This window comes from Mobula hypostoma, chromosome 21 (assembly GCF_963921235.1).
Source record: "Mobula hypostoma chromosome 21, sMobHyp1.1, whole genome shotgun sequence".
NCBI lineage: Eukaryota > Metazoa > Chordata > Chondrichthyes > Myliobatiformes > Myliobatidae > Mobula > Mobula hypostoma.
The window spans coordinates 12,311,181-12,323,915 of NC_086117.1; the positions used below are offsets into that span (position 1 = coordinate 12,311,181).

The 12,735-nt window shown below is 46.7% G+C and overlaps 1 protein-coding gene across 3 annotated transcripts in view; it reads right to left on the minus strand.

The window, feature by feature from the left end:
• Window positions 1–12,735, minus strand: part of garnl3 (GTPase activating Rap/RanGAP domain like 3) — a 488,036-nt gene that overhangs the window by 159,093 nt on the left and 316,208 nt on the right. For all 3 annotated transcript variants that reach the window (XM_063073433.1, XM_063073432.1, XM_063073434.1), the window contains 3 exons: window positions 11,541–11,616; window positions 6,193–6,291; window positions 2,461–2,564 (listed from right to left, as the gene is read on the minus strand). In XM_063073433.1, the coding sequence (XP_062929503.1) occupies window positions 2,461–2,564; window positions 6,193–6,291; window positions 11,541–11,616 (279 nt within the window). The remainder of the gene's footprint in view (window positions 1–2,460; window positions 2,565–6,192; window positions 6,292–11,540; window positions 11,617–12,735) is intronic.

Consider the following 12,735-nt stretch of genomic DNA (forward strand, 5'->3'; position numbering starts at 1 on the left):
CAGGAGCCTTAGGTACCACACCACTAGATAGACAGATAAATACTTTATTGATCCCAAAGGAAATTACAGTGTCACAGTAGCATTACAAGTGCACAGACATAAATATCAGAAAAGAAGTAGAAGGAATAAAATATAAGTTACCACAAACAATCTAACAAGAGGAGGTCATCACCTCCCCGGCTATAGGTTGACTCATTATAGAGCCTAATGGCCGAGGGTAAGAATGACCTCATATCACACTCTTTGGAGCAGCACAGTTGTCTGAGTCTATTATTAGAAGCACTCCTCTGTTGAGCCAAGGTGGCATGCAGAGGGTGGGAAACATTGTCCAGAATTGCCAGGGTTTTCCACAGGGTCCTTTGTTCTACTGCAGCCTCCAGTGAGTCCAGTTTGACTCCTACAACAGAGCCAGCCTTTCTAATCGGTTTATTGAGCCTGTTGGCATCACCCGTGTTGATGCCATTGCCCTAGCACACCACCGCATAGAAGATTATACTGGTGACAACAGACTGGTAGAACATGTGAAGCAAAGGCCTGCATACTCCAAAGGACCTCAGTCCCCTCAGGAAGTAGAGGGTGACTCTGACCCTTCTTGTACACAGCCTCTGTGATGGTGCTCCATTCAAGTCTGTCATCCAGGTACACCCTCAGGTACTTGTAGGTGTTCACCAAATCCATGCCCTCACCATCAATAGTAACAGGGAGCAGTGCAGGCTTAGGTTCAGGAATAGTTATTACTCTTTAACCATCAGGCTCCTGAACAAGAGAGGATAACTTCACTCACTGCAATTCTGAGCTGATTCGACAACCTATGGACTCACTTTCAAGGACTCCACAACTCAGTATGATTTTTTTATTTTTAATTATTTGCATGATTTGTCTTCTCTTTCACAATTTTTTGTCATTCTTTGTTATTAATAGCTTTTTAAAATAAATTCTATTGTATTTTTTTTATTTTTCCAGTAAATGCCTGCAAAAAATGATCCTCAGTATGGTATATGGTGACATACTTTGATAATAAATTTACTTTGAACTTTGAACCCTGAAGTCCTTTACAGCCATTGATGTATAAGCTATTACAACAGGTGAAACAAGACGCCAATTTGTACACAGCAAGGTCCCACACACAGCAGTAAGATAATCTACGAGCCATGCGATGTGGGTTACAGGATAAAAATTGACCACAACTCCTGCAGCTTGACATTGAATATGTGGCAGAATGGATCCCTTACGTCCACCTGAGGTCAGGCTGGGCCTTGGTTTATGTCTGTCATGCTCAGAGCCTTGGACAGGGGCTCGACTGAGGGGTAAGGGTGCCGTTGACTAAACCACAGCTCTATTTGGCACTACTCGCTTTGGTTGTTATACCCAGGAATTTGATCGCACGAGTGCCAGATGAAAATTGCCCCGCCCTAACGTTTTCACAGAATCATGCGTATTCCCGCACTGAGAGGAAATTCCAGGATTTTCGGCGAGAATGAACATGCTGGAAATTCCTCTCAGCTGCAGGGATATCCAGGCATCTGTGCAAACTTTGAGGTTTTCTCCCACATTCCAAAAAGTTAGGGCCAGTAAGTTGTGAGCATGCTGCATGGGCACTGGAAGCACGTGGGCTTTCCCAAAGCACAATCCTCAGACTGTGCTGCTCGCTGACGCAAACGACACATTTCACTGTTCGTTTCAACTTACATAGGACAAAAACCATAAGGCCATTAGACACAGGAACAGAATTAGGCCATTCAGCCCAATGAGTCTGCTCCACCACTCCATCACGAGATCCCCCCCCCGCATTCTTCTAAATTCCAGTGAGTACAGGTCCAAGCCTGCCAAACATTCCCCCCATATTAACCCCTTCGTTCCCAGAATCATCCTTGTGAACCTCCTCTGGACAACACCCTTTCTGAGATATGGGGCCCAAAACTGTTGATAATACTGCAAGTGTGGCCTGACTAATGTCTTATAAAGCCTCAGCATTATCTCCTGGCTTTTATATTCTATTCCCCTTAAAATAAATGCCAACATTGCATTTGCCTTCTTTACCACAGACTCAACCTGTAAATTAACCTTCTGGAAGTCTTGTACAAGGACTCCAAAGTCCTTCTGCTCCCCAGATGTTTGAAACTTTCTCCCCATTTAGGTAATAGTTCGCACTATTGGTCCTTTTACTAAAATGCATTATCAAACATTTCCCAACACTGCCACTATTTTTGCCCATTCTTTCAATTTGTCTAAGCCCTGCTGCAATCATGTTGCTTCATCAGCACTCCCTACCTCTCCACCTATCTTTGTATCATCCACAAACTTTGCCACAAAGCCATCAATTCCATTATCCAAATCACTGACAAACAATGTGGAAAAATAGACAAATAAAGCTAAACTTTAAAAACTAGCACACAACGGTACTCCACGCAATCCTACACCTCTCAGCCCGTGGCTATAGGCAGTGGAGAGGCACGTCACCTGCTGTTTGTTTTCTTTCGAGTATGGAAGCATTGTGGAGACGTGAAACATGATTTCATGCCCCTGGTACACGGTGTAGATAGAGTGAATCCCCGTGGTGTCATCTGTAAACACAAAGAAAGCTGACGTTACAATATAGCACCAAAAATCATGACCAGCATATTGCCTTAGGCATCATCACACTGAATCGCAGTGGAAATCTTTCCTAATGTTACCGACCCACTATTGTTCCCTCCTCAGGAAGAAGGTGCGGCAGTTTGTCACGCGGCTCAGAAAGTCAGTGGCACAGTAGCACAGCGGTTAGTGCAGTGCTTTACAGTGCTAGCTGTAAAATTGACCCGGGGTCAATTCCTGCCGCTGTCTGTAAGGAGCTCGTACCAACATGGTGCGAGGATGTGCTGGGGGCAGCCCCCAACTGTCGCCATGCCTCCAGTACCAATTTACTAACCCTGATCATTTGCCTTCGGAATATGTGAGAGAGGGCAAGAGAGAGAGATTAAAAGGGAAAGAGAGACGAGAGCGGAAGAGAGGGAGAGAGGTGGCGAGAGAAGAAGAGGGAAAGAGGTGTAGTGAAAGAGATGTGAGAAGGGTGGTGAGAAACAGAAAGAGAGAAAGAGTGACATAAAGGCAAAGAGAAAGAGAGAGCAAGAGAGATAGAGAGAGAGATGAGATAGGGAGGAGGAGAGGTGATGAGAGAGAGATAGGCAAAGAGATGGAGAGAATGAGATCGGGAGGGCAGGTGAGAGAAGTGATGAAAGAAACGGTGAGAGATGGGGAGAGAATTATGAGATAGGGAGGGAGAAAGGGGTGATGAGAGAGAGACTTGAGGGAAGAGAGAGGGAGAACTGCAAAAAAGGTTCTGTGGTCCGTCCAAGTTCGAGGCAGCTGCTGTTTGGCTCATAATGAATAATGCAAAGCTGCCTTGGACTGTTGAGCACAATAGCCACCTTGCTTTAAGCTTCACAATCACCATGGCAGTATGACAGACACATCAATGCATTGCATTGTCTGGTCCCAGTCTAAATCATGAACACACAGGTTGGATCTGGATACAGCAAAGCCTGCATCAAGACAAAGCCAGCCTGACTGGAATCTATACACAACATGCCAGATGGGCTTCATGTTGGCAGGAAGCCAGGGAACTGGCAATTATTTGGTCCAGAGGTATATAATTACATTCTCATTAAATCATGAGAATTAGAAGCAGGATCAGTGTAGTCAGATTCTAAAGCCATTTCCACCATTACCTCAGCTCCATCATGCACCCAGCCCTGACAGTCACTGTTATGCATCTCCCATTACGTTCAACAATCGTGCAGCCTCGGCCCAATGACACTCAACTGCAGGTCCATGGTCCTCTGAGCTTTAAGAGCGTTGCTCGCTGTGAGAAATTTCAGTCCAAAATAGTCGACATCATAATGGTAGATTTTAAACTCTGGATCAGTGAAAATATTCTTATAACACTTATCCATTACAAAGACCTCTAAGAGACTTACAGATGCAACGCACCTCCAGAGCCAGAAATCTAAAAGGAAAACTGGTAAATTCTCAAAAGTTGCTACAAGACAGGCAGCATAAGTGGATAAAGAAGCCGAGATTCTGGGCAAGTGTTTACTAAAAATGCCCCCTGCCCTCAGATTATCACATCCATGGTTTACTGCTCCAATGACAACAGGATCTTGCAGGTTCAATGAAGCATCCATGCTCTCAAACCCCTTGTGAGTTTTAGACTATCTCCAGCTTCAAAATTGGAACTGATTTCTGAAATGTTAAATCGTTATCACCGTCATCATTATGTGCCATATCATATAATGTAGGCGATCATGGTCTTCCATTATCTTTAACCTGTCTACTGAGCGAGGGGTCGTTGCCTGTGGCGAAGGCTCCCTTCACACTGTTGCTCTTTCCATGACCATGATTGTTCCTGGCAACTTTCTCGACAGAAATGGCTTGCTATTGCCTTCTTCTGGGCAGGGTCTTTACAAGACAGCAAGACAGGTGACCCCATCCAATATTAATACTCTTCACAGATTGTCTGCCTGGCGTCAGTGATCACACAGCCAGGACTTGTGATGTGCATCAGCTTCTCCAATGACCATCCACCACCTGGTCCCATGGCTTCATGTGACCCTGATCGGGGGGGGGGGCGGGTGGAGAGGTGGGGTAAGCAGGTGCTACGTCTTACCCAAGGGTGACCTGCAGGCTAGCAGAAGGAAGGAGCTCCTTGCACCTCCTTTGGTAGGGACGTATCTCCACCCCACCACCCATGAAATCTTCAATGCCTCTGATATTTAGGCAGGTTTAACAACAATTGATATTAAAATATAAAATTAAAATATATACAACAACTTTAGAAGTAAAAACAAATAGTTTTCTAAAAACACAAGTTAAAAAAGTGGATGCGAAACCTCAACAGGACAAAGGCCTTCTCCATTTTGAGTCCATTGAGGAGATTATGGATGGAATGGCTCACATTTTGCTGTTTAAAAAACATCCCTGCTTCTAAGTGCACGTGTATATTTCTTGGACATACTTACTGGTGTTTAAACAGCTAAATGCTCTCGATTCCATTCAGAACCGCCACAGTCCACTCTATTGCCTGGTGGTAGCGTGGTGCGGCTGGGACAGCTGCTTCCTCACGCCACCAGAGACCTGGGTTCAATCTTCTTGTTGGAAGCTGTGGAGATTGCTCTTCCAGTCAGCACATACGTTTTCTTCACATGCTTCAGTTTCCTCCCACATGCCAAAGGCACCCTGGTTGGTAGGCTAATTGGTGTGTGTTATCAGGATGTGGGTGGCATGGTAGTACAGCATCTCCACTGATCACAATTCCCACCACTGTCTGTAAGGGGTCATGGACATTCTCCCTATAACACGTGGCCAAGTGGTTAAGGTGCTCATCTAGTGATCCGAAGGTCGCTAGTTCGAGCCTCAGCTGTGGCAGCGTGTTTGTGTCCTTGAGCAAGGCACTTAACCACACATTGCTCTAGTGTCTGTGTGAGGAGTGGCGCCCCACACAGACTTCCAATCTGTGCCTTGCAAGGCATGAAAATGCCTGACGCAGGCTTCTCAAGGTCTGAGTCGAAATTCCCTCCTCCCCTCCCTCCCTTTCCACTATAACCATTCCAGGAGCTCCAATTTCCTCCCATATTCCAAAAAGACCTACGGTTTAGGGTTAGTAAATTGTGGGCATACTATGTTGGTACCACTTGCAGGCTACCTGCAGCACATCCGCGGGCTGTGTTGGTCGTTGGCGCAAACGACATAGTTCACTACATGTTTTGGTTCATGTGACAAGTAAAGCTAATCTTAAAAAACAAATTGGTAGAATCCAATGTGTCAACATTGATGAGAATGTGTGGGCAGCTAAAAATTGGATAAATGGAAGATTAGTGCGGACGCGTGGTATATGGTTGAAAGGACCCAGGTGCCAACGGCCTGCTACCATATTGCATCTCCATGTAACTCTGGATATTTTGCCCTGATGACTTTACAGGATCCTGAGATTCCCTCTCCACAGATACCTGCCCGACCAATGAAATTCCCACATGTTTTAATTTGACCTCATCCCGCCGTACTCAGTCTTGCCTTTTCAAGGTTCAGCAGAACTAATGAAACCAATCCAGAGCAATGTCATTTGGGAGTGGGCTTGACACATTGTTTGGACATCCAGTGTTCTTGCTGGTTTTGTGTGTCATCTGACAGCCCCACAGAACATGGTACAATGCTTACTTTTTGTGTCGAGTCCTCCTCTGTAACCGATCCATCCCTTCAACGTAATTGTTTCGCCCATCAGATTGAGAAACTTCTGGAAACATTCACTTCCAGTTTCTGTCACAAAAGTGGAGACAAAAGAGAGAGCTGAGTGGATTAGGACATCCTCCCCTCAGAAGTTCCTTGGGCCAAGACACCACCCAACTCTGTAAACACAAATTCCACCATTTCTAACTGTAAGGATGTCTCTCTCCGTGTTTGAGGTAGATAAGCCAATTTATGCATCTGTGTAAGCTGCAGGAAGTAATCACAAGGTGAGCATTCTTCTCGTGAGCTCACTTCCTACATGAAAAAATGTGTGCTCCGGTCCTTCAGGATCCCAGTCCCAATTTGGGGATCAGATTCCCATTGTGGTCCAGATCTGGAGCCTCTTTCACCTGGAGGGACGAGGCACACGGGAACATCACAACTCATTGGCTCCCCTTCAGCTCATCACTATCTTAAGTGGTGACCTATAAAATCGTGATGGGCATAGCTAAGGAGGATGGCCTGCCTTTTTCCCCAGAGTAGGTGAGTCTAGAGGGCATACACTTAGAGTGAGAGGGGAAAGGTTTAAAAGGTGCCCCAGCCAATGTTTACCCCTTAATCAACGTAACAGAAACAGGTTGCGTGTCCATTTTCATCCTGGAGTACAACAGCTGGCTGCTGTGTTTCTCACAGTAAAATAGTGACTGTATTGTTTGCTGGAAGTTACTCTGAGAGCAGCTGATATACGTAGAACAGGGCAGTGAGGCCCAGTACAGGCCCTTCAGCCCACAATGTTCTGCCAACCTTTTAACCTACTCTAAGATCTACCTAATGTTTCCATTCCACAGCCCTCCATCTCTCTTCCATCTATGTTCCTCGAGTCTCTTAAATGTCCCTAATGCACAATACTGTGTAAAAGTCTTAGGCGCATGCAAAAAGCTATGGTGTTTAAGGCTTTTGCACAGTACTGTATTTGTCAACGTGAAGCGGACAGCGAGTTTGTAAATCTGCCGAGAGCACAGGGTGTTAGAAAAGGCAAGAGAGGAGCCCCGCAGGAGAGGTGAGGGACAGGTGGCAGAGAAGGAGCGCTAGGGGCAGGGGGTGGTGCAGGTGTAGACACACCCAGCCCTGAGACACCACGCATGGTCAAACAATTGGTTTATTGATCATTACAGAATATCTCTCAGGTGCTTTCCACTCCCTCCCCTCTCTTCCCCTTTTCCCAAAAATGATTCCCCTCTCCCTGTCCCCTTCCCACTCTCAGTCCACAATAGAGACCCATATCAGAATCAGGTTTATCATCGCTCACATATATCATGAAATTTGTTTTTTTTTGGTGGTAGCAGTACAGTGCAATACATAAAATTACTGCAGTACTGCGCAAAGGTCTAGGGCACCCTAGATATATATATGTGCCTAGTACTTTGTACAGTACTGTGTTTGCTTGTACCACTATACTTGGAAGAGCGTTCCATGCACCCACCACTCTGTGAGTACAAAAACTACCTCTGACATCTCCCCTCTCTTTCCTCCAGTCACCTTAAAATTATGCCCTCTTGTATTACACATCAAAGTTGTTGGTGAACGCAGCAGACTCTTCGTCAGGACTGTCGGGTCTCGGCTTGAAATGTCGACTGTACCTCTTCCTAGAGATGCTGCCTGGCCTGCTGCGTTCACCAGCAACTTTGATGTGTGTTGCTTGAATTTCCAGCATCTGCAGAATTCCTCATGTTTACCCTCTTGTACTAGTCATTTTCACTCTGGGGAAAAAAGGTGCTGGCTGGCCACTCTCTCTATGCCTCCTCTGGCTTCTCACCACGACTTTTCCAGTCATGATGAAGGGTCTCCTCGACTAGAAACGGCGACAAATTATTCCTCTGCATAGATGCTGCCTGACCTGCTGAGTTCCTCCAGCACTCTCTCTGTTTTGCTCAACATTTCCAGCATCTGCAGAATCTCTTGTGTTTATGAAAACAGAAAGCCTATTATACTTAATGACAAAATACTGGACACACAAACACTTGCAGAAAGAAAATCTTGTCGCAGATCAGATAATCACAGGATTTCCTCTCTTAAAGCAAACTTAAGAAGATGTATTATAAGAGTAGGAGATGACCTCGCCATCTCCCAGTGAGGTGCCAGCTTATCCTATGCTCTAAATCCTTTTTGCAATTAGGTAAATGAAGTTAAGAACCTCAGTTATTTTAGTGAGACTTAACCTCAACAGATCCATCTCCCTAAACCAAAAACAGAAGCACTGTAAAACTGTGCCCAACATTCCAATGATGAGCGGTCGAACAGCCTTGGTCTCTACCCCATCCTGTTCTCTGATTAGCATCTCTTTTTAAAACCAAATCATCATTTCCCTTGAGAGAGCTGTCAGCCAGGCAAGGCTATCAATCCTGGCTCAAAGGGCTGAACAGTCTCCTTCTGATTTGCATCAGTCAATGACTCTGTAATTAAGTTCAGGAGGAGGCCAAGGATCAAAGCTGTGGTGAAAAACTGATGAAGTTCCAAATCGCTGGCTATAATGAACAGAGATGCACACAGTGATACACACACACACACACTCTCTCTCTCTCTCTCTCTCTCTCTCTCTCTCTCTCTCTCTCCTTCACACTCTTTCCGGTCATGTGCCACCAGCAAACAATGATTCCTCGGGCAACATCTTCCAGATAGCCAATCTCTTAACTTATTTCACTTTTTCTCTGCCTCCCGCTTATTCTTCTGCTCTTGTTTTAGTTCAGAAATTGTTGGAGCCTGTGACATACAGTGTGGAACTTGATCAAATGATCTAGCGCTCTGCTGTGTCCGAGCAACGCACACAAAATGCTGGAGGAACTCAGCAGGCCAGGCAGCATCGAGGAAAAGAGTACAGTTAACATTTCGAGACGAAACCCTTCAGCAGGACCGGAGAAAAAAGCTGAGGAGCAGATTTAAAAGGTGAGGGGAGGGGAGAGATGATAGATAAAACTTGGAGGAGGAAGGGTGAACTGAAGAGCTGGGAAATTGATTGGTGAAAGAGACAGAAGGCCATGGAAGAAAGAAAGGCGGAGGAGCACCAGAGGGAGGCAATGGGTGGGCAAGGAGATGAGGTGAGAGGGAAAGGGGGATGGGAAATGGTGAGGGAGGGCAGAGGGCTGGGGGGCATTACCGGAAGTTTGAGAAATTGATGTTCATGCTATCAGGTTAGAAGCTATCCAAAAAGGAATATATTGTAAAGTGTTGTTCCTCCAGTCTACATGTGGCCTCAGCACGACAGTGAGGAGGCCATGGATGCACATATCGGAATGGGAATGGGAAGTGGAATTAAAATGGGTGGTCACTGGGAGATCCCGCTTTTTCTGGTGGGTGGAGCGTAGGTGCTCGGTGAAGCGGTCTCCCAATCTGCATCAGGTCTCACCGACATACCGCAGGCCACAGCGGGAGCACCGGAATCAGTTTCTGACCACAACAGACTCGCAGGTGAAGTGTCGCCTCACCTGGAAGGACTGTTTAGGGCCCTGAATGGTAGTGAGGAAGGAGGTGTAGGGGCAGGTGTTGTACTTGTTCTGCTTGCAAGGGTAAGTGCCAGGAGGGAGAGCAATGGGGAGGGACGAATGCTGGGTCTGGATAGCTGCCTTGTGGAGACCAGCGATGGGCGCCCGAAAAGGTCTGAGAACACAAGCTGACTTGAGGAAAAGACCAAGACAAGGCGCAGGATCGTAAATAACTCCATCTCAAAGCGGTGAGGGAGATTGCAGCATCAAGGAGAATGCGGAGAGGGTCAGCAGTCACTTGGGGCGATGACGGTCAGTAGATGGGTGTGCAGCATTCGAACCCGGTCAGTGATCACAACTAACAGAAGCCACTGGGGCAATGATGGTTAGCAGCATGTTGGTAGCTTTCGGGCCTGGCCAGCGTTCGCTCCCAACGGAAGCCACCAGGGCGACGACGCTCAGCAGCCTGATCGGCGGTGTTCGGAACCAGCATGGTCACTCTCATGGAAGGACTGAGTTCGTGCGGCCACTCTCATCGTACGTTGACGGAAAGATGTTTTTGATATTCAGAGATTTAAGTGGCTATTGAAATGTATTTTATCTTGGTCTCCTTTAGTTTTTCAGTGTTTTCTTTCTTGTGGCTGATTGGAGGGTGGGTGATCAGTTAATTTTTTGTGTGTGTGGTGGGGTTAGTGGTTTTGATGCTACTGTTGTTGTTCAGTTTTGTGAGTGAGGGGGTTGGGGATTGTTAATGCCACTGTTTTTGTTCCCGCTGGGGAGGGGTTATGAATTTGATGCTATTGTCTCTGCCTTGTTTCCTGTTGGGGGGAAGGAGTTGGGGATTTTGGGTCTTTTTGAGTTTTGTTCTTTTTCTTTTTCATGCCGGGGGGGGTAGTTGATGCCTTTTCTTCCTGTATTTCATGGCTATCTGGAGAAAACAAATATCAGAGTTGTGTAGTACATGCATACTTTCGACAATGAACCTTTGAACCTTTGCCCAGATACACATGGCGCGCACACACACGCGCACACACACGCGCACACACACACACACACACACACACACAATATTTTTCTTCTTCGATTGTCCATCAGAATCCGATGACGACATCCACTCCTTTAACGGTGAGATCTTTGATGACTATACAGTCCTGTCCTGGACCCACAAGCTCTATTGCAGGTGGGACATGTACATGTGATAGTGGTGGTGGTGGTAATGGTGCCAACCCATGGCTGCATTTCTCCTGGCTCTCTTCTGCTGTCTTCTGGTTGCTCTTTCCATCTCCAGACTACGAACCCCGTCCCTACACAGCTGTCGCCAACTGGTACGGTCAGCAGCAACATCCTCCAGGTCCTCGGGTCTGATCTTGCTCTTCCTTAAAGCATTCTTCATCTGATCCTTATAGCGCTTCTTCGGCCCTCCAGCTGAGCGTCGACCATGATGTAGCTGGCCGTATAACACCCTGCGGGGTAGCCGACATGGGGGCATCCTTATCACGTGCCCCAGCCACTGCAGCTGACACTGGGTGATCAGACCTCAATACTCCTGCAGTTGGTCTTTACAAGTATTTCAGTGTGAGACACCCGCTCACGCCAGGTAATTCCCAGGATGCACTAGAGGCAGTTTATGTGGAAGCGCTCCAAGGACTTGATGTGATGGCTATAGGTTACCCAAGCTTCACAGCTATAAAGGAGGGTGGTGACACAGACCGCTTGGTATACGGCGACCTTTGTGGAGGGACGAAGGCTCCTCTTCTGAAAGACTCTACGCCGAAGTCTCCCAAAGGCAGCTGATGCAATATACACACAGATATACATGCACACACACTAATACACATGAATGCACATACGCTCACTTACCATTGCTAAACATCTCATCGTCTGTGAGCTGTCCATCCTTCGCGTACAGAACTCCAAACTTAAAGTTCACTGAACCCTAGTTGGACAAAAAGTTCAGAGACTCACAATAATATGCACGCAATGTCATATTTATTACACACAATGCCGCAATGTTATGAAACCTAGCAATTGAGATTGAAAATTATAGTTTACAAAATGCTAAATGGAACAGCTTTATATGAAGAACATATTGAGGACAAGATAAACAGCCTCTCAGCTTGTTCATTAAGTCAGATAATAGTGTTGTTTACAGGAGAGCATGTTCCAAACAATGAGCTCATTCTATCCTCTGGGGCCTGGAAGGCTGTCTGTTACTATGGCATTATTTAGCTAAAACCAAACACACGGGGAGATGGTGTTCTCTGTTTAATAGAACAATCCAGGCCCATCCTAGAGTTGGGGCATCCCGTTACACACTGTACCCCTGTAAGCATGCCTTGCCCCGTACCTACTCCTCACCTGCACTCCCTCCCCGACCCTCCCCCTGTAGCCCCCTCCCCTTCACTCTGGACCTGTCCCTATCCACGGACTCATCCTCCTCACCAGAACTCATATCTCTCCCAATATTCCTATTCCCCTTCCTCCCCACTACTCCCTTCCCTCACATCACCTGTTACTGGTCCTCAGCCCCTCCCTCTGTACTCATTCCCACAGCCCTGACTTCACCCCCACCACTCTGGCCTTGCCCTCCCTACCCCTAACCCTGGAGCTCCTCTGTACCTCTCCCTCCCTTCCCCTGTAACCACTCTCTTTCCCAAAACCCACTCCCTTTCTCCCCTCCATCTGCCATCCCTTCCCAACATTTATATCCCTAATCTCTCCACTTATTATCCCACTGCACCATCCCCCCCCCAGGGTAAAACTGTCTTAACTACTTACCAGTGAGGCCTTATCTCCATCCCTGCCCCATTCATCCATTTGTATGGATCACAGGGGAGGGAAGGTTTTAGGGGAGAGAAGGGTTATGGGGGGGGGTAGGAATTTACAGGGGCATTATAGAAGAAGGCAAGTTACAGGGGAGGGAGAGTTACAGAGCAGGAGCGCAAAGCGAGTGGTTACAGGGATGGGGGTGTACAATAAGAGGGAGGGGAATTGTACAGATTCCATCCAATGCTTTCTTCCTGGCATAGAATTAGTCCTCGATGGCTTCTCCTTA